This window comes from Hippopotamus amphibius, chromosome 15 (genome assembly GCF_030028045.1).
Source record: "Hippopotamus amphibius kiboko isolate mHipAmp2 chromosome 15, mHipAmp2.hap2, whole genome shotgun sequence".
Classification (NCBI taxonomy): Eukaryota; Metazoa; Chordata; class Mammalia; order Artiodactyla; family Hippopotamidae; genus Hippopotamus; species Hippopotamus amphibius.
In genome coordinates this window covers 61,086,223-61,104,452 of record NC_080200.1, presented here as the reverse complement: position 1 = coordinate 61,104,452, position 18,230 = coordinate 61,086,223, and the positions used below count along the sequence as shown (strand labels likewise).

The following is an 18,230-nucleotide window of genomic DNA, read 5'->3' as shown; positions in this document are numbered from 1 at the left end:
AGAGTCAAAGGAAAAAGGGGAGCATCTGGGAAAGATACCCTGGAGCTCAGGCTCCGCTGCCAAAGAGAAACAAATGTATTTAGTTTTCTTCTCTTTCTTCCTTTTTAAACTCTTTTCTTTCATTGCCCCTAAGCATGCTTGGAAACAATGTAAAATTAAACATCTGCTCCATCCAGACTCTGAAATCCCTTAAAAAGCTAACAAAGAACTGAAACAAAACAAAAACTGCTACAATTAATATCCAAGAGCTCTTTTCATTAATAAAAACGTTTTCTGTCTGCTCCGGAATTCATATTTCCCAGCCTTAGATCCCAAGCATGTTACTGCCTTTCACTTACTCCAGAGGGGAAAAAAAATTGTGGATGAAGAATAAGAAATGAAGGATAATGCTGTTTAGTCTAAAAAACATCTCAACATAAAATGTGAGGAATAGAAGTAGCCTTTTTACTACTGACACTTATGAATGTAAAATATGATTATAACTATTAAATATGTCTGGAAATCAGATTAGAGTACCTGCTCATGTTTGCTTTTAGTTAGTAACTGCAAAGATAAGCTTCAAAACTATATTTGTGAACAGAGCAGCAACGCCACTTGAAGATGGAAATGAGTTTACGAATTAAAATCCATTTTCTCCAACAACAAAAAAAATCCATGAAAGCCACATGGAATGTAGGGCGAGGGGCTCTTTCAGCTAATGCATATAATTATTTTAAGTACTAAATGTGTTTATTATGGGACTGCTCAAGGTGAAGTACTGGATATTTTCACGCTCAAGTTTCCATGCTTTAAACATTATTTGAAAAAACTTTCCAAACTTTTAAGTTGGACGTCTGTCATTTGCATAGTAAATTAACTCCTGATCACTGTTTGTGTATTAACAGCATGCACATTGTTTCTCTTTGAGAAGAACAAAGCTGACCCTGGGAGCACCTCCAGCAATATTTGCAGGAAGCAGATCAAAGTACATAGAGAATTATAAAGCACCATCCTCACCATGCTTCCTCCCCAAAGGCGCTTGGCTTTTAGAAGGGTATTCGATTAAAAGGCAAATACAGAGGGAGAGAGAAGACCAGGACTGTTTTAGGCATCCGGCGTTGGGCCTTGATGCAAGGAGAGCGACAACAGCAGAGATACAGCTGGGACCCACACATGCGCGGCAATGATGCACTCGGTTCCTTCTCACTGGAGGAGAGGTGATCCTAGGAGCACGCGTGGGGGCTTTACCCCCACTACTTCCTTGACTCAGGTTTTCTTCTCTTGCTCTGATTATCTGAAAGCCGAACTCACGCCCATCTTTAACACCCATAACGACGGGCCCCCTCTGTCTGAGGGGGATGCATTCCAAGATGCTCAGTGGATGCCTAAAACCTCAGTAAGTATAGTATGTTTCTTTCCTATATGTATGTTCCTATGATAAAGTTTAACTTGTAAATTAGGCACAGTAAGAGAACAGCCAGCGTCACTACTCTTGCACTGTGAGGCTGTCATGAAGTACAATAAGTACTGACCTGAACACAAGCACTGAGATACCCCGACAGTCGATCTGATGACCAAGCCGGCTACTAAGTGACTAGCGGGCAGGACACGGGGGACAAAAGGGGCGATTCGCTTCCGAGTGTGAAGATTTCATCACACTACTCAGAAGGGCACATGATTTGAAACTTATCAGTTGCTTATTCCCGGAATTTTTAAATATTTTGGGACCGCAGGGAACCGAAACTTAGGAAAGCAAAACTTCAGATAACAGGGGACTACTGTTCAAACACCCGTTTCCTCAGCAAGTCTTTCTTGATCTCCTCGACTGAGAATTCTCTTTGCTCCTCTAAACTCTCCTGGCCCTTTCTCGGTGCTTACTTTGTACCTGTGGGTCTCCTCTCTCATACTTGATTGACAGCTCCTTTGGGACAGAGCTCCGAGCTGCATCATTTTTATATTTTACACCATCCACCCAACCTTGCACGTAGTCTTGCTCAGATATACACTGGAGAACACAGGAAAGAAAGAAGATGGACCGAAAGGCTGGCTGCTAAGGATAATTCCCTTATTTCTCTGGGATGACAGGTCTCTATGATACAGGTCCCTGTGTTAAGAAATCATTTCACAGAGATTCTTCTTCTGGGCACTCCCATGGGAGGGCACCTCGTTGATGGCACCCAGCTGCCAGGATGGCAAATATACCCTCAGCCATGATGGGCAGCCCATGGGAAGAGTGAGTAGCTACGTGAAGACAGTTTAGCACATACAAACCCACACCGAAGCTTCTCTCCGCCAGGCTGAGTTTCATCCTCTAAGGGGTGACCAGGAAGGAAGTTTGTTTTGAACACTTCATGGAGAATAACAAATAAAAACATCTGCTGGGAAGGAAACCAGGTGTTGGGCTGGGGATGCACACATTCTTTAATTCTCTCCTCTCCTCCAGGATCCGGTGGGGATTTCGATGCTGTGTTCGTTAGCACTAGTTAATGTAATTTTTGTGATAATTGTAGAGCAAATAGAGCAAACTCTCAAATATAATTAGGGAAAAGTGCTTCTAATTAACTTGTAACTCGTGGGTTGCAAAGTAGTGCCACAAATCAGTTATGCATTGTCAGACCTAACAAGTAAAACACACTGTACATTTCCATCCAGGCAAATAAACAAAGCAAGACACAACGCCCCTGGCAATACTTTCCTTTGAACCTTTACGACGTGTTGGCGTGCTCTGAAACTTAATTGTAGGTAAGCATGGGTATGTTTCACGTCATCAGCAACCAATAACCATGGCGATGAAAAATGAAGACGACCTCAGACAGTCTGGGAACATCCAACATGTTACCTCGGCAGCGTGGAAAATGGGATGCACTCATGCAGTAGGCTCTGACAGGTGGACAGAGGCCCTTAGGAAACCCCAAGAGGTTTTGCAGGAAAGTAGAAGGCTATGATAATAGCAAGCCCCCTCCCACTTCACAGTGCCAGCAATAACAGTTGCCTACTGCAGGCTGTAAGTTAGGGAACTGTTACAGGCAATTTCTGCTATGTTTGTTAGAAGTCAGTCCACTGTTTCCATCACATGGGCAAGCACATTAGAATAAGCAGTAACCTCAAATTCTTTATGATTTGCGAAAAAATGATCAATGAGCCACATGTTTTCATAACTTAGTTGCTATCAGCAACAAATTATTTTGGCATCTCTCAAAATACATCCAAGCCTCCTAACCCACAGTGGTAACTGCTGGCCTGGAGAGGATAGAAAATGACGTTCCTGTAACACAATGACCATGAGACCTGTTGTCTGATCCTGTTAAAAATGTGGAGTCCCAGGCTATTATCATTGAGATTTGGGGCCTGGAAATCTGTATTTGACTGCCGGTGGGGTGGGTTGGGGGGGGGGGGGTGGTCATTGGGAAATCATTGGTGTAAAGCAGACATGCTTTGGAAATAGAGGACCAGGCATGTACCACAGCCCAGCGGTGACACTGAGCAAATTCTTTAATTCCAGGCTCAGGGGACCCATCACGGTGACTGGTAAGTGGTGGGTGTTCAGGAATGTTTGTTCATCCCTTTCGGGGATATGAGAGTGCAGAGAATACCTTGATTCTTAGGTTAGGCATTTCGAGGAGCAGTAAGAATGTAAAACACAGGAAATAATGAGACATGACAGCTTTAGATATATTCGCTGGTGTCCTACTCTATGGAACATGTCATGAAGAAGGGTTGTAAGACCGATTTACAGTCAACAAGCCTTATCTTATGATAACACAAGGAAGCACACACTCCTTTTAAAACCCTGCATATCAAAATGTCTTGCTCACTGGAACCTAGGTGCCACCATCTTGGTCGTTAAAAAGAGAGCCGCACCCTAAAGAAGATGATCTGTGACTGGAGGGAGGCTGGGTTTCTGAAGACTACGGAGCAGAGCTGTGTTCCCACCTACAACCTCCACACTTCATTTACGGGAGAGAGAAAGAAACTTCCACCTTAGTGAACACGCCTTTATTTGGGGCTTTTCGTTTCCTTAAGCTGAGCTTCATTCCAAGTAATAAGTTCCCAGCACCTTCCCATCTCCTTACTCTGCTTCCTTTTTCATCACAGTACTTGCCTCTCCCTGAAATCTGCCTTGTCCATTGCAACAGAAGCTCTATGGGGGCAGGTCTTGGAGTTTTCACCTTGAAACATTCGACAGCAATGCTGCTGATGGATGCTGAAATTACACGTAAGGTCTTGATATGGTTCACTTCTTTACTTACAACTCAACTGAAATCCAAGATCCCTCCCAGCTGTGCCCTTTCTCTCTCCTTTCCTCCATCCGGCTCCCCGGAACACAGGTTCCACCATCTTGGCCATTCGTAAGAGTGCCATACCCTAGGGATGGTCTCTGGCTAGAAGGTCCCTGGGTACTGACCCCTGTATCCCAAGCACCTATACCTCATGCCTCATAGTAGACACTCCACCAGCATTTGCTTAATAAATGAATGAATGCATTAGACCCACAGCCTACGGAGCTGCTTCAATCTCTAGGACTAAGAGTGGGGGTGCACAGGAAGTTAATGGTCTAAATTTCTTAATTTGATTAGACTTGGCCTGGCTGGAGAGGAAATCAGAAATCAGAACTAGTGCTGAGGGTTGTACGTTTTTGTCCTTTGCATTTGGATATAACTGGGCTGTCTGCTACAGAGAGAGATAACCCTAATGTGGTTAAAATGACAGAAGATCAGAGCAGACATCCCCATAAAAATGTGTGAGATACAAAGTTGGTTAGGAGATGAGCTGGGCTCAACAGACGAAGCACAAACACTGCTTTCTTCTCCCCTCAGGGATCCATTAGAATTCACAGCAATGGGTTGGGTGGGGACTGATGCTTCCCCCGGCTGTTTCCTTCTTCTGACTGCAGCACAATGAATGTAACACAGGCTTCTCCCACCCCTCTCTCCTTCTTCCCTTGGGAGTGGGGGGACTCGTTCCAGTAATCGGTGGGCACGCAGGGCTTGGCTCAGCTCTGTCCTTCCTCCTCTTGGGGACAGGCGGCTGCAGGGAACGCTGGTTCCCCTGGTCTCCGTGGGATGCCTCCCTGGAGGCTGGCAGAGGCGGAGAAAGGCTGCCCTGACCCCTCTGCTGCCTGTGCACTGGTGGACACCTCTGCCTAGTTCTGAGCTTCTGTATTAGCAAAGCTGCCAGGCAAACAGACCTAGAGCCTGGCCTCCAACCTGACCCCTTAGAGTAAGGAGCTGATAAGGTGGCTTCCCTCTTTTTTTTTTTTTTAATTTTATTTATTAATTTATTATTTTTTGGGGGGTACAGCAAGTTCAATCATCTGTTTTCATACACATATCCCCGTATTCCCTCCCTCCCTCGACTCCCCCCACACCCTCCCTGGAGTCCCCCCCACCCTCCGCGTCCCAGTCCTCTAAGGCATCTTCCATCCTCGAGTTGAACTCCCTTTGTTATACAACAACTTCCCACTGACTATTTTACAGTTGGTCGTATATATATGTCTGTGCTACTCTCTCGCTTCGTCTCATCTTCCCCTTCACCCCCCGCCCCGCCAAACCTCGAGTTCTCCAGTCCATTCTCTGCATCTGCGTCCTTGTTCTTGTCACTGAGTTCATCAGTACCATTTTTAGATTCCGTATATGTGAGTTAGCATACAATATTTGTCTTTCTCTTTCTGACTTACTTCAAGTGGCTTCCCTCTTTATTTCACTCAGAACTTGGCTGTGGAAGAGACGGGGCAATAGAGGGTCCTATGAACCATGACCTGGGTGCCAGCTACTTGCCTTTATAGATAATGCTTTATTAAAACACAGCCACACCCATTTGTTTACGTATTGTCTACAGCTGCTTTCATCCGATATTAGAATTGTATAGTTGTAACAGCTAAAGTAGTCACAGCCTACAAGCTAAAACAGTCACCATCTGGCCCTTTACAGAAAGTTTGCCAACTCCTGTTCTGGAATCTAGAAGAATGTTAGAAAAGCATGTTGCTGGTAAAGCAAGGCTTTCAGGTTCAGGAGCAAAGGGAAAGTAAGGGGAACGCAGGACTCAATTCCAGCAGATAGCACTCTCCCTACAGATGCCAGGAAGCAGAGGGTCCAATGGAGGAAGCTGGTGGAACAGGTGGAAACTCAACTGAGCCTCTCTGAGAGGTGTGGGGGACGAGCAGAGGGGAACGCATCTCAGAAATGCATCCCGTCACAGCGGTAAGAGGACGACGTGGATCTCAGCGCCCAGAACACAAACAGGGACAGAGACTCGAGCAGCACAGAGCAGAGGTGCTCCGGGAAGCACCCGTTGCAGCGACATCAAGAATGTCTTCAGGGACTTCCCTGGCGGTCCAGTGGTTACCACTTCACCTTCCAATACAGGGGGTGTGGGTTCAATCCCTGGTCGGGGAGCTAGGATCCCACATGTCTCGTGGCCAAAAACCCAAAACATGAAACCGAAGCACTATGGTAACAAATTCCATAAAGACTTTAAAAATGGTCCACATCAAAAAAATAAAAAAATCTTTAAAAAAAAGAAGAGCGTCTTCAATCCGGGAATCTGCGGAGGGTGATCCTGCAGCCTGCATGGGGCTAGTAGGCGATGTCACGATTCCGTAGTACAAAGCAGAGAAAGAGCTGCTGCAGGCCAGGGTTGAGGGACGTCTGTGAACGAGAGGGTGGAAGGCGTGTCATCAGACGCACGTGCCCTCCGTGTGGCGCCGCAAAGCTGAGACACCGAACTCCCAAAGAGGAAATGAACAAAGGTTTCCAGTCCGTGGGAAGGGAGAGGAGTCCCCTCTGATGAGACCTGCTGGGGGGCGGGGGTCTGTGCTCCGTCACCCCACTGGAGCTGCAGTCACACCTCCCAGAATTCCCTTCTCTGCACGTTCCAGGTTGAGGATGTCAGGGGGGTCTCTGCAGGCGGTGAGCTCTGGAGGCTGCGGGGGCACCATGCTCCCCCATGTCCTGGGCCAGGCAAAGGGCTGTGGCAAAGGGCGCCAGCTTCTGTGTGTCTCTCATGTGGCCAGTATGTAGCCAAGGAGAGGCAGAAGAGGGCGCCGGGCCCTCCTCACGGGTACCCGCTGGGCCCCTCTTCCCCTGCCTGACATCCAGCTTTTCTTCCTCATCTTTACCTGCCGACCTACGTCAACTTCAGCCGCAACACCAGACACAGAGGCAGAGCTTTTCGCAGACTTCTTCACGAGCTCCTGCTGGGGTGTCAGGTCTCATTTGGATAATAAACCCTTTTTTCCACAGCACTCATTCTGCTTATGCTTCTCTGGCCAAACCCCAGCTGATACACCTGGGGAAGGCATCTAAATGTTCCCAGATGGCAGCAGTGTTCACAATTCCACTTTCCCAAAGAGGAGACAACGTGCAGTCACGCATAATACCCAGATTAACCTTTCACGGGGATTTTTTTCTCCTGATTCAAGTTCACCCATTGTGAACCCTGGAAGCCGGGTATCACCAGACGGGCCTCATCTGACTCACTAAATCCAAAGAGATCTTCCTTTTCTCATCTTCCCTCTGATACCGTGGTTGGCAGAATAATGGTCCTCCAACGATGTCCACGTCCTAATCCCCAGAACCTGTGACTATGTCACCTTATCTGCCAAGAGGGACTCTGATGCTGTGATTAACTTGAGGATCCTGAGATGAGGGGAGAGTCTCCTGGAGATTCAGGTGGGCGCAGTCTAATCACACAGGTCCTTGAGAGCAGGGGACCATTCCAGGCAGCAGCCATAGGAAATGTGACTGTGAAAGGCTCATTAGAGATGCCATGTTGCTGGCTTTGAAGACAGTGGAAGTGGGTCACAGTCAAGGAATGTGGGCCACCTCCAGAAGCTGGAAAACATAAGGTCTGTCCCTGCTACAGTCTCCAGAAAGGAATACAGCCCTGCTGACACCTTGATTTTAGCCATTTTAGCCCAGTGAGACTTGTGTTGGGCTTCTAACCTCCAGAACTGGAAGATAATAAATCTGCACCGTTTGAAGTGGCTAAATTTGCGGAAATTTGTTGCAGCAGCAACAGGTAATCAATACAGACTCCACTCAGTGGCTGCCGTGGTCTTGGCTCAGGCTGGTCCTGGGTACACACTGGTGTCTGGAATAACTACTCTTGAGGGCTGAGGGTGGCTTCTTTCCTAAAGCTGATGGGCACACACCAGGGTTCACATCCTTCAACGGTTAGATGAGTGGAAGCTGAAACCGGAATAATGCATCTTCTGAGGCCCTGAAAGTGTGTCACTAGTTCCAGTGTGAGGCAGCCCCTGTTGCTAAAGAAACCAAACCCCAGAGAACCCTTCTGGCAGAGACTGTGCATAATAAAAAAGTTGGGAGAGGAGGGTTTTCACACTTTAGTTAACTTAAGAATTGTGGACTTTGAACTTTAACACACAATGGCAAGAGATATTGATTTTTAGACTTTAATCCCTTTGAACTTTAATGTCTTTGGACTTCAACATGAAAGTGGATTTAAACTTTGATTTTTAATTTCTCCTTGGGAATTTGGTATTTGGTGGGGATTATATTAAAATTCAAAGCATCTCCACATTGCTGGCATTTCATTACTGGAATGTCTCTGTTCATTTTTATCTGCATGATGCTGTTCAATATTATTGCAAAACCTCTGATATGCTACGTTGGATAACATGGCTGGACATTATTTGGGATAAGAAATAAATCTGGGATTTAATTTTAAATCTTGGGAAGACAGTGACCCTGGATTTGATTTAAATAATGTGCTATTCTGACCCATTTCAGCTCCTATTGGTGTAATTTATAAAATGCCCACCAGGAGTCCCAGGTGATCACCAAAAAGCCCCATGAAGATGGAGAAAAGGCTACCTTGACAAAATGCTTGGCTCCTGGTTTGCAGAGCTGAGCCATGCCTTTGGGTGATCATATAAATAAAATGAGGAAAAACCAGGCTGGAGGATGTTAGTGGGGAAAATGCTTCCCTTCTGTTCCAATGTCTCCTTTCATAAAGGGTGTTTACACCCCAGAGTTGACTAATGTTACACCCCAGAGTTCTTTTGAAATAGTAAGCTCATTGGCTAACAGACACAGAGTAATGCCTCCAGCCTGGCTTCTATCAGCAATAGAGATAATATTTAGTAATATTTACACTCTGTCTACCAAACTGTTCAAAACTCATGCAGGGAAGAAGATATTCTTTATTAGGGACATAATGGAATTAAGAAGAGAAGGGAAGGAATCATTTCATCACATTTCTCTGAGATACAAAACAGATGGAGGTGAGCTCACTGGTGACGCTGATGGAGAAGCCAGCGCAGCCCAGGATCTGCACAGAGGAGACCCCACCGAGGGAGCTGGCAGTCCTAGCACAATCCGAGACCCCTCCCTCCAGGCCAGAAGAATAAACAAGACAGGCAAACAACTCAGAAGAATATTCTCCAAAGAGACTGACTGCACTGGGGGAGAACTCAGAGAAAAGCTCCCTCATCAAGATACGTAAAGGACCCTCCACACAACAGCTCATTCCTCCCTGCTCACCTGAAGTCAAGCTCACAGTTCACAAGCTTCACCCGTGTGCTCAGAGCTCAGACAAACTCTCTACTCCCTCCATCTTAAAAATGAGCGAATGGGAATTCCCTGCTCTCCAGTGGTTAGGACTCCGCGCTTCCACTGCAGGGAGCACAGGTTTGATCCCTGGTCGGGGAACTAAGACCCACAAGCTGTGCAGCACAACCAAAAAAAAAAAAAAAAAAATGAGTGGAGAATTGAGGGTCTCCACACATTTAAAGAAAGTCTGCAAAATCAATGAAACAGAAAAAATACAAACAGAAAAAACATGACACTGCCCCAAAATAAGATGATATATGATACAGAGAAAACAAACCTTACTTCTAAATAATATCCTTAGAGAAATTCAAAAATAGTTTACATTCTTAAGAACAGAGGTTATTTAAAAACACACACACACAAATGAGTCCTTAGAACTAAAATACTACTACTACTAATATCTTCCTAGAACCCTGCAAAAAAAAAAAAAAATCCTCATAGACAGGTTGAGGGAAATGTTGGATACTGGAGAAATCTCTCAGCATGCATGATAAAAAGACAAAGGGCTCCAAATTATACAAGCAAACATAAGAGGGAAGGAAAATCCAACTAGTCTGACAATTTCAGAAAGAGAAGAAAACAAATGAATGAATTTTTAGAAAAATAACAATTTTCTGGCACTGAAAGTCATGACTTTAAATTGGAAGCGTCTAACATCAAGGAATGTTTTTAAAAGGGCAACACCTAGATATTACCTTCACAGACTTTTATATTATTAGGGATAAAGTTGGGACCTTCCCTGGTGGCACGGTGGTTAAGAATCCACCTGCCAATGCAGGGGATACAGGTTCGACCCCTGGTCTGGGATGATCCCACATATTGCGGAGCAAGTAAACCCATGAGCCACAACTACTGAGCCCATGTGCCACAACTATTGAAGCCCGCGTACCTAGAGCCTGTGCTCTGCAACAAGAGAAGCCCCACTCACCACAACTAGAGAAAGCCCACATGCAGCAACGAAGACTCAATGCAGCCAAAAAAAAAAAACAAACAAAAAAAAAAACAAAGACTATCTTAAAAAAAAGGATAAAATTAAATTACAGAAAATATTTCTGAGAAAAATAATTTTCTATCTGTCCACATCTAGTAAATATCAATCATGTATGAGGATTTAGCACTGACATTTTCAGAATTTCATCTCATAAGCACTTTTTTAGGAACTTATGAGAGACTACACCAACAAAGAGGCGGTCATAGGATCTAGGAAAGAGAATTTCCAATCCAGGACAGTGATGCAGTGGGTTTAGAGAGCCATCATCCAAACCTGCCCCAAAGATAGAAGATTCTGACACGGAGATCTTTGGAAAAACCAAGGAACTAATGGTGACTGAAATCATGGTCAGTTGAGCTGCTGAGCATCGCGGTATGGAGGATCCATGCAGATGTGATGCTAGGAACGTACTCCATTGACAAGGTCATCACTTTGGACCCATGGGGAAAGAAATGCAATTGCAGGGTACCACATGGGTACCTTCCATCATAAGGCACAGGCTGATCTCTGGCTTTCAACTTTTTGAAGCAAGCTATAGAAAGCTTTGGAAGACTGACTTTGGTTATGGAATAGAGGCAACTATATTCAACCTCGGCATAAAGTCAAGTATGAGGACAGGTTGTAAAGAAGGGTGAAGACACAGGAGCACTAACGTCCTCATCTTACAAATTGGGTGATAAGAGATAGTGTGTGTGTTAGACGTAAGAAACAGAGATTTCACTTTGAAGATACGGAGTGAATTTGCAGAGGAACCAAGGATAATGATCTCACCATGCTGGAAAGAGGGAGAAGAAGGCATGCGTGGTGAAAATGCAAAACATCTTCTCCATCATGATAGAAAGTCAATACAAAACGCCTATGATAACTGATTTACACAGAGTGAGATAAGCATATCAAAGACATGGCATAACCATGAGAAACCTAAAAAAACAAAAGCAAAGCAAAAAATTAAGGCTGAATGCCTCTGAGGGAACTGGGAGGAGGGTAGCTGAGGCCGGGGACTATTTTCATTAAAAGCATTTTTATACTATTTTACTTTTTCACCATATCTATTACTTTGATTAAAAAAATTAGAAGACAGTGCACTTAATTACCATCCTCGCCACATACAATCCTTCACAAGTAGTTGTTTTAAGAAGATGCATCAGGAAATCAGGCCAATGGGGGTCTTATTTATTTTAAACACAGCAACACCCTTAAGTAAACCCTCCTGGTTCCGCATTTACTTGCATTGCTTATTTCCCTAACAAATATCCACTTACATTTGGAAACAGGCGAAGGGCCAGCTGGATGCAGGTCTGTATTAGTTTCCTGGGGCTCCCATCACAAAATACTAGGGACTGAGTGGCTTAAACAACAGAAACCTATTGACTCATGGTTCTGGAGGCTGGAAGTCCAAGATCAAGGTGTCAGCAGGGTTGGTTCCTTCTGAGGCTGTGAGGGAGATTCTGGTCCAGGCCTCTCTCCTGGCTTCTGGTGGTTTGCTGGGAATCTTTGGCGTCCTTGGCTTGTAGAAGCATCACCTCAATCTCTGACGTCCTCTTTGCAGGCCTTCTGCCTGTGTATGTCTATGTCCAAATTTCCTTTTTTGCATAAAGACATCAGCTATCAGATTATGGGCCCATCCTACTCTAGTATCCTAACTTAACTAACTCCATCTGAGTCACATTTTGAGGGTCTATGGGTTAGGACTTCAACATATGAATTTCGGGGGCATATAACTCAACTTTGGAGCCCTCTGGTGATGAGGCATTAAATCAACTGACCTAATGCTAGTAAGTAAAATAGTTCAACTGATTAAATTAAAAGGAAAGACTATTTGGATACAGAAAGCATAAAATGAAAAAATACACTCTGCTCCTGGAGAATTAGCACTCTTAAGGATGCTTGCGTTCAACCGAAATAAAACTTATTTATTAAGTTTTATGGTTTAATAAAGACTGTTTTATTATGATTTGTAAAGCATTCTGAAATCTTTAGTTGGGCATTTCAAAATTTAGTTTGATTATTTCCATCTTTAGTGAGAGAAAAATTGTATTAGTCAAACCCAAAGGACATGCAGCATTTCCAATCAAAGTTTATTTGCTTTGGAACATTTCAAGTAATGGCTAGCATATAACAGCTTCAACTGGACTTAAATAAAATTCTGATCATCACCTCATAGTAATTATTGCATAGGGAGAAAATTATTTATTGCGAGGCCTAACAGGCAGTGGCAAAATACATTCTGCTGTGAATAGATACTGCAGTGCAAACAGGCAGCTGTTTTTTTTAAGCATGCATGGTTACGTGTTGAATGTAAATGCATGTAAATACCTCAATTTTTAACATTTTATTATTGTTCAAGTAGTTAGCCAAGGAATACTCAGTAAATAATTTGAAGCTCTGCAAGATTACTTATTTCTTTCAGTCTTTTATTGTTTATAATTTGGTTCTCTTCATCCTTCTGATATAGAGCCTAAGTCTAATCTAAAGTCTGGCTTTATAAGCATGTTTCATTTTTTTATTAATAAAATTATTCTTTTGACTATTTGATTACAAAACATCCTAGTTTGTAAATATCTAGAGAGGAATTCAAAGCATACATCACCCTCCTTTCCCATATAATTTTTTTTTCAATGCACATCTATTTTCACGAATTCACTAACAGACAGGAAGGAAAATACAACAGAAAAAAACTCCACGCACCAGAAGTGCCTGGGACATCCTTAACCAATGCTGAATAATTAGGTCTGCTGAAGAATTACAAAGGAAACAAAGGGCACAGCTGTACGCTTAAATCACTGTTTTTATTTGGTTCATGCACAGAGTGTCTAACCTAATTCCAAAAAGGTTTTAAGGAGAGTCCTTGTGACAATGGAAGCGAAGTGATCCTTTTACTCCTACCCTCTACTCCACCCTCCATAGCCATCACCTCTTTTTCTGCTTGTCTACGTTACATTTCTAAAACATGGACATGTTTGCCAGGACGTCTCTTTTAATGATTAGCAGCCAGTAATGCCAGGGTGTGACAATTCACAACAGGGTCTCCAACCATCACAGCAGAAGCATCAAACTGTGTCACTGTGGGTCAGCTGACCACTAAGCCTGCACGTTCAGATGTCCAAGGCTTAGCACACACCCAACACCCACAGAAATTCAAAAGCATTTGAGAAATGAGTGATTAAGGAACGAGTGAAGGCCTGGACTCACACAGAAAGGCTTACTGGAGTAAAAAGTTCATCAGATTTGGACAGAGACTGAGCAGGACCCTGTGGGGCTCCTGGGCATGGAAGCCTTTCTGTGTCCCACATTCCTTGTTTGTAGGGAACAGACTCCAGCCTCCATGACCTTCCCTGAGTCCCAAAGTACAGATCATCAGAGAAGGGAGGGAATGTGGAGACAAGGGAGGAGCAGCCAAGAAACAAGAATGCAGCCTTGGGGCAGGGTCCTGGTTCCACCTCAAGGGATACACACAGCAATGCCTTTTGAGTTCTTTATAGAACTAAACCCCACCCCCCCAATAAATGTAAGATGTCAGCATTCTTCATTCTAGAGAGGACCACCTGAGGCCACATTAAAAGGAATCAGAGAAGCTCATCAAGAGATTACCTGAGACCAGATTAAAGGAGCACAGGCCCTGTACACACCCTAATCTTATCAGCAACCCCACCCTTGAACTATTGCTGTTAAACTCCTTACCAAATCCTCCTGGGTTGGGACACACAGGGACACATAGGAGCCCGCTGTGTCCCCCTTCGCCTGGCAAAGCAATAAAGCTATTCTCTTCCACTTCACCCCAAACTCTGTCTCCGAGATTCAATTTGGCACCAGTGCCCCGAGGAGAGGAAAGAGGATAACACAGAAGAGAAATGGAGGCTGGATGACCTTGAAGTTAAATCGGGTTAGCTGTACTAAAATCCTGCATTCACAAAGCTCTGCAGGAACCAACAGAATCCCAGCTCTCACAGCTCACTTTGGCAGCTGACCACGGCTGGTGCTGAAGATGAAAGAAACTCTCTAAGGCTCTTGGGGGTGAATCCATTTGCCTTACTTGACTTTTTCTTCAGGCAGTGGAGTCAGTTTTGGCTAGATCTGCATCTTACTGCTCTGTTTAAATGGAAGTCAGCGAGCTCTGCAGGCTTCCAGGTGGCCCCAGGTTTCCGCCAGTGTGGAAATTTAGGCTTTGTTACTACAGACTGGCCTGCAGCAGCAATTCCTTCCACGTTGGAATGCTCTCCTAGATGCTTGCCTCGGATTTCCTTTTCTAGAGTGGTAGCTTGGCCCAAGTCCTTGTTGTTTTTCAATAGTATCCACCATGGCAACTCCAGAAACTAGGAGCCTCAGCCAGTCTAAATGTTTTGACAGCATATGTTTCTTTGAAAATGGTGAAATTCAGGCCTGAGGTTCAGCCAGGCACAGTAAGACCCTGCCTCAGGAAAGGCAGAAAACATCTACTGAAGTAGCAACCACTGTCACCCTGAATCAATTCGGCTCTGATGGCTTGGATGGTATCACAGCAGAAGACAGCATTTATTCCAGAAGAGAGTCTGGGCCACAAGCTCATGCTGGTGAAGAAACAGTGGGTCGTGATACGACAGTGGGTGCAAACTTCTGTTCTTCTTAAATGGAGCAGAATAAGACGCATATGTTTTCTCTGTGTAAAAAGTCCAAGCGTCTTTCCTACAGCCAAAGCCTCACCGGGAAAGGAAACTTGCTGACATTCTAAAGAGTTCATCTGCCTTTGATGTTTCCAAATGGCGCTCAGATAGAAGTTTTTGATGCTGCTCAGGGGCACGTAATGAGTGACACCCAGCATCTGTCAGAAGCAGAGCTAAAGGCAAGGGAGGAGCCAGCTGTCATTTCCGTCATAGCGGCTTCAAATATCGCAAGGAGCACGGGGCGTGCTGCAGTGGACGATGTCATGGGACAGAGACACTGCTGCCATCTCCTTTCTGATAGAAGCCATCACCTCAACCTTTTGCATGGGGCTGAGTTTCTCTGGCGACTACATAAGACACCATGGAGAGTGCTTCCAGACAAGGGCTTTGTGCTGGAACAAATCTAAATTTTAGTAAAATGCAATTCTTTTTGAATCATGAAATGGATGTGTAGGTACAGAGCAGGGTGTTCCTGTAGTTGTCCTGCTCTCATACATCCACTGGCGAGGTCTTAATGCACGGAAGCACCACGGTATTTGTTTTCCGTCACGCAACGGAGTCCTGCAGGCATATCCAATTTAAACAGGATGCATGAAAATAAGGACGGATGTCCATAACTATAATGGCAGCGTATGTCTTCAGTTATTTAACTCACCCCGAAACTATCCTACACATCATAATATGCGCGTAACAAAAGTTTTTCCTTCCCTGACCATGACACCCCGTGCTAGTTTAGTGTAAAACACCACTATCATAACACGACAACCCTTAACAACTTTTTTTCTCCCCACAAAGAAAATCCTCCACTTAGAGAAAGAAAAAACAAATAAGAAAGAAAGAAAGAGAAAGGAAAAAAAATTGGAAGTCTAGTTCTAACGTAGCTAAGAGTGCAGAGGAGAAGCGCCAGTAATCTTAAAGGGTGTAAGCTAAAGAAAATACGCTGCAGCTGGGACTCTTGACCCAAGAATGAACAAATATTTACGACTCTAGCTTCGGTAATGCATTTTATTAAATGAGCAGGTGCACACATGCTCATCAGCATAACTTCAAGAAAACTTTCAAGTGGAGACAGAAGGTCAGTAAGATCCTTTTTTGAGAGTCAACCTTGCAATCCCCTTGCCAAATACTTGCTTGAAGGGGTACTTTGATGAACCAAAAACCAAATATCACATAGAACAGCCATGAAAAGATGTGGTATATACATGATCAAGATGAGTGATTTGAAATCGCATACTGAGGCCACCGATACCCTTAGCTCTCCAACAAGTAAAACTGCACACTTAAAAAGTAGGAGACAATAGCAAGTGATGAATGTGTCCGGCTCCCATACATATCCCACAAAGGTACGTATCAAATGCTTTACATGTTCTCATTGATTAATCCTATGGCTCTATAAGGTAGTTACCATAATTACGTCCATTTCACAAAACTCAAAAGTCCTATGCTCATGGAGAGGCTTTTGAGAAATTCCTTAACCTGTAATATTATATAACTTGGGGGCTTTTACTAGGCATAACTATTTTATTCAACAAATTAACTGTTGGGTACAATAAGTTCTCTGTTGTTAACCACACTATAAACCGGAATATATACCTGATTACTAGCAACTCCCATGCCCTGTCCTTTCATCAATTACAATTCATGTCATTCTAATGATGACCCATGGGTATTGTAAGATGTCAACTACTTCTAAATCAAATGACAAAGACTGAAATACAGTCCTAGAATTTTAGGACGGTGATGTTTATTGGATGCTAATTATTTAATATGACCCAACTACCAGCGTGACATCTGACCCCCTTCTATTCACGTCTGTCATTTACAAAGCCGCATCGGGACGGCTGGTGTTATTAGCCCTCCGAGAGGCCAGGACCATAACACTTGGTTAGCACATCGCCACTGTGCTGGATGATGGGAAATTTATCTGAGAGTCAGTTATGCTATTAATAAGGATGCTGACCTGTGACCAGCTCCCGGATCTCCAGGTCGGTGGTCTTGCGGAGCAACCTCACCAGCGCTGGGATGCCGCCACAGTTCTTCAGGGCGATTTTGTTATCGTCGTTGGCTTTCCCGTACACTAAGTTTCTCAAGGCCCCACAGGCACTACGGTGGACTTCTGTCATCCGGTGGTCCAGCAGGTCCACCAGGAGCTGGATACCTCCTTGTCTCCTTATCTGAAAGGACAAAGAGAGAGGAGGTTACTTTAGAGGGGAAGGTTCCACTATGTAAACCGGAACAGGTTTTTCATATGAGGTAGTTGCTATCAACACAATTAATTGCACTGAATGGAATGAAGGCCTTTTACAAAGGGAAAAGAAAACAAATTATTGTTCCCTTTAGCTTCTATTGCTTTTACTTGTTTTAATATCCTACCGATAAAAATTCAAATGCATTTCCTTTCAAGCCGTAGAATTTTGAAAAGGTGATTTTAACCTCCTAATGGGTGTCTCAGCCATTTCTCCCTATAAAAATATGCCACATACTCAGGGCATGAAGCATATGGATGGGCAAAAGAATGCATCTCACTCCTAAGACTTATTAAATATAACCATTGTCTTAAAGAGCTGCAGGATTGATGTACAAAATGTGAAAATTATGCTTAATAGGGAAATGCTCTCAACCTTTCAGAGGAACCAGAAGCCAAATGAGAAACCAGAAGTGACAGAAGCCTTTTCATCTGAGCAGACCTGGAAAGTAAGAACGTCACTCACAATGACAGCTGGTCTGAACACTAAGACCAAGGCATGCTCTGCTTAACTTAGATGTCTGACTAATAACAACACAACATTATTGTTTTCTTCTTAATAAGCAAATGAAGAAAAAAACCCTTGCAATATGTTTCTAGATGTGTGTTCTCCTTGCGGTCCTTTCATTTTTCAGACCCATTTTAAAATTTAAACTGCAAACAAATTGTCTAGTTAACATGTAGACCATTTCACGGAGTTTTCATTGGCAGAGCTGTATTTGAATATTTCTGCATTTGGAAAAAGAATACACACAATTCACTCAGTAATATTCTTTTCTTTTTTTTAACCTCAGTAGCTCTCA

The 18,230-nt window shown here is 43.9% G+C and overlaps 1 protein-coding gene across 1 annotated transcript in view; it reads right to left on the bottom strand.

Annotated features, from left to right (window-relative positions):
* The window catches only part of CTNND2 (catenin delta 2), an 805,106-nt gene that overhangs the window by 208,622 nt on the left and 578,254 nt on the right, over positions 1 to 18,230 (bottom strand). The window contains exon 10 of the mRNA XM_057710226.1: positions 17,143 to 17,356. Coding sequence (XP_057566209.1) covers positions 17,143 to 17,356 — 214 coding nt within the window. The remainder of the gene's footprint in view (positions 1 to 17,142; positions 17,357 to 18,230) is intronic.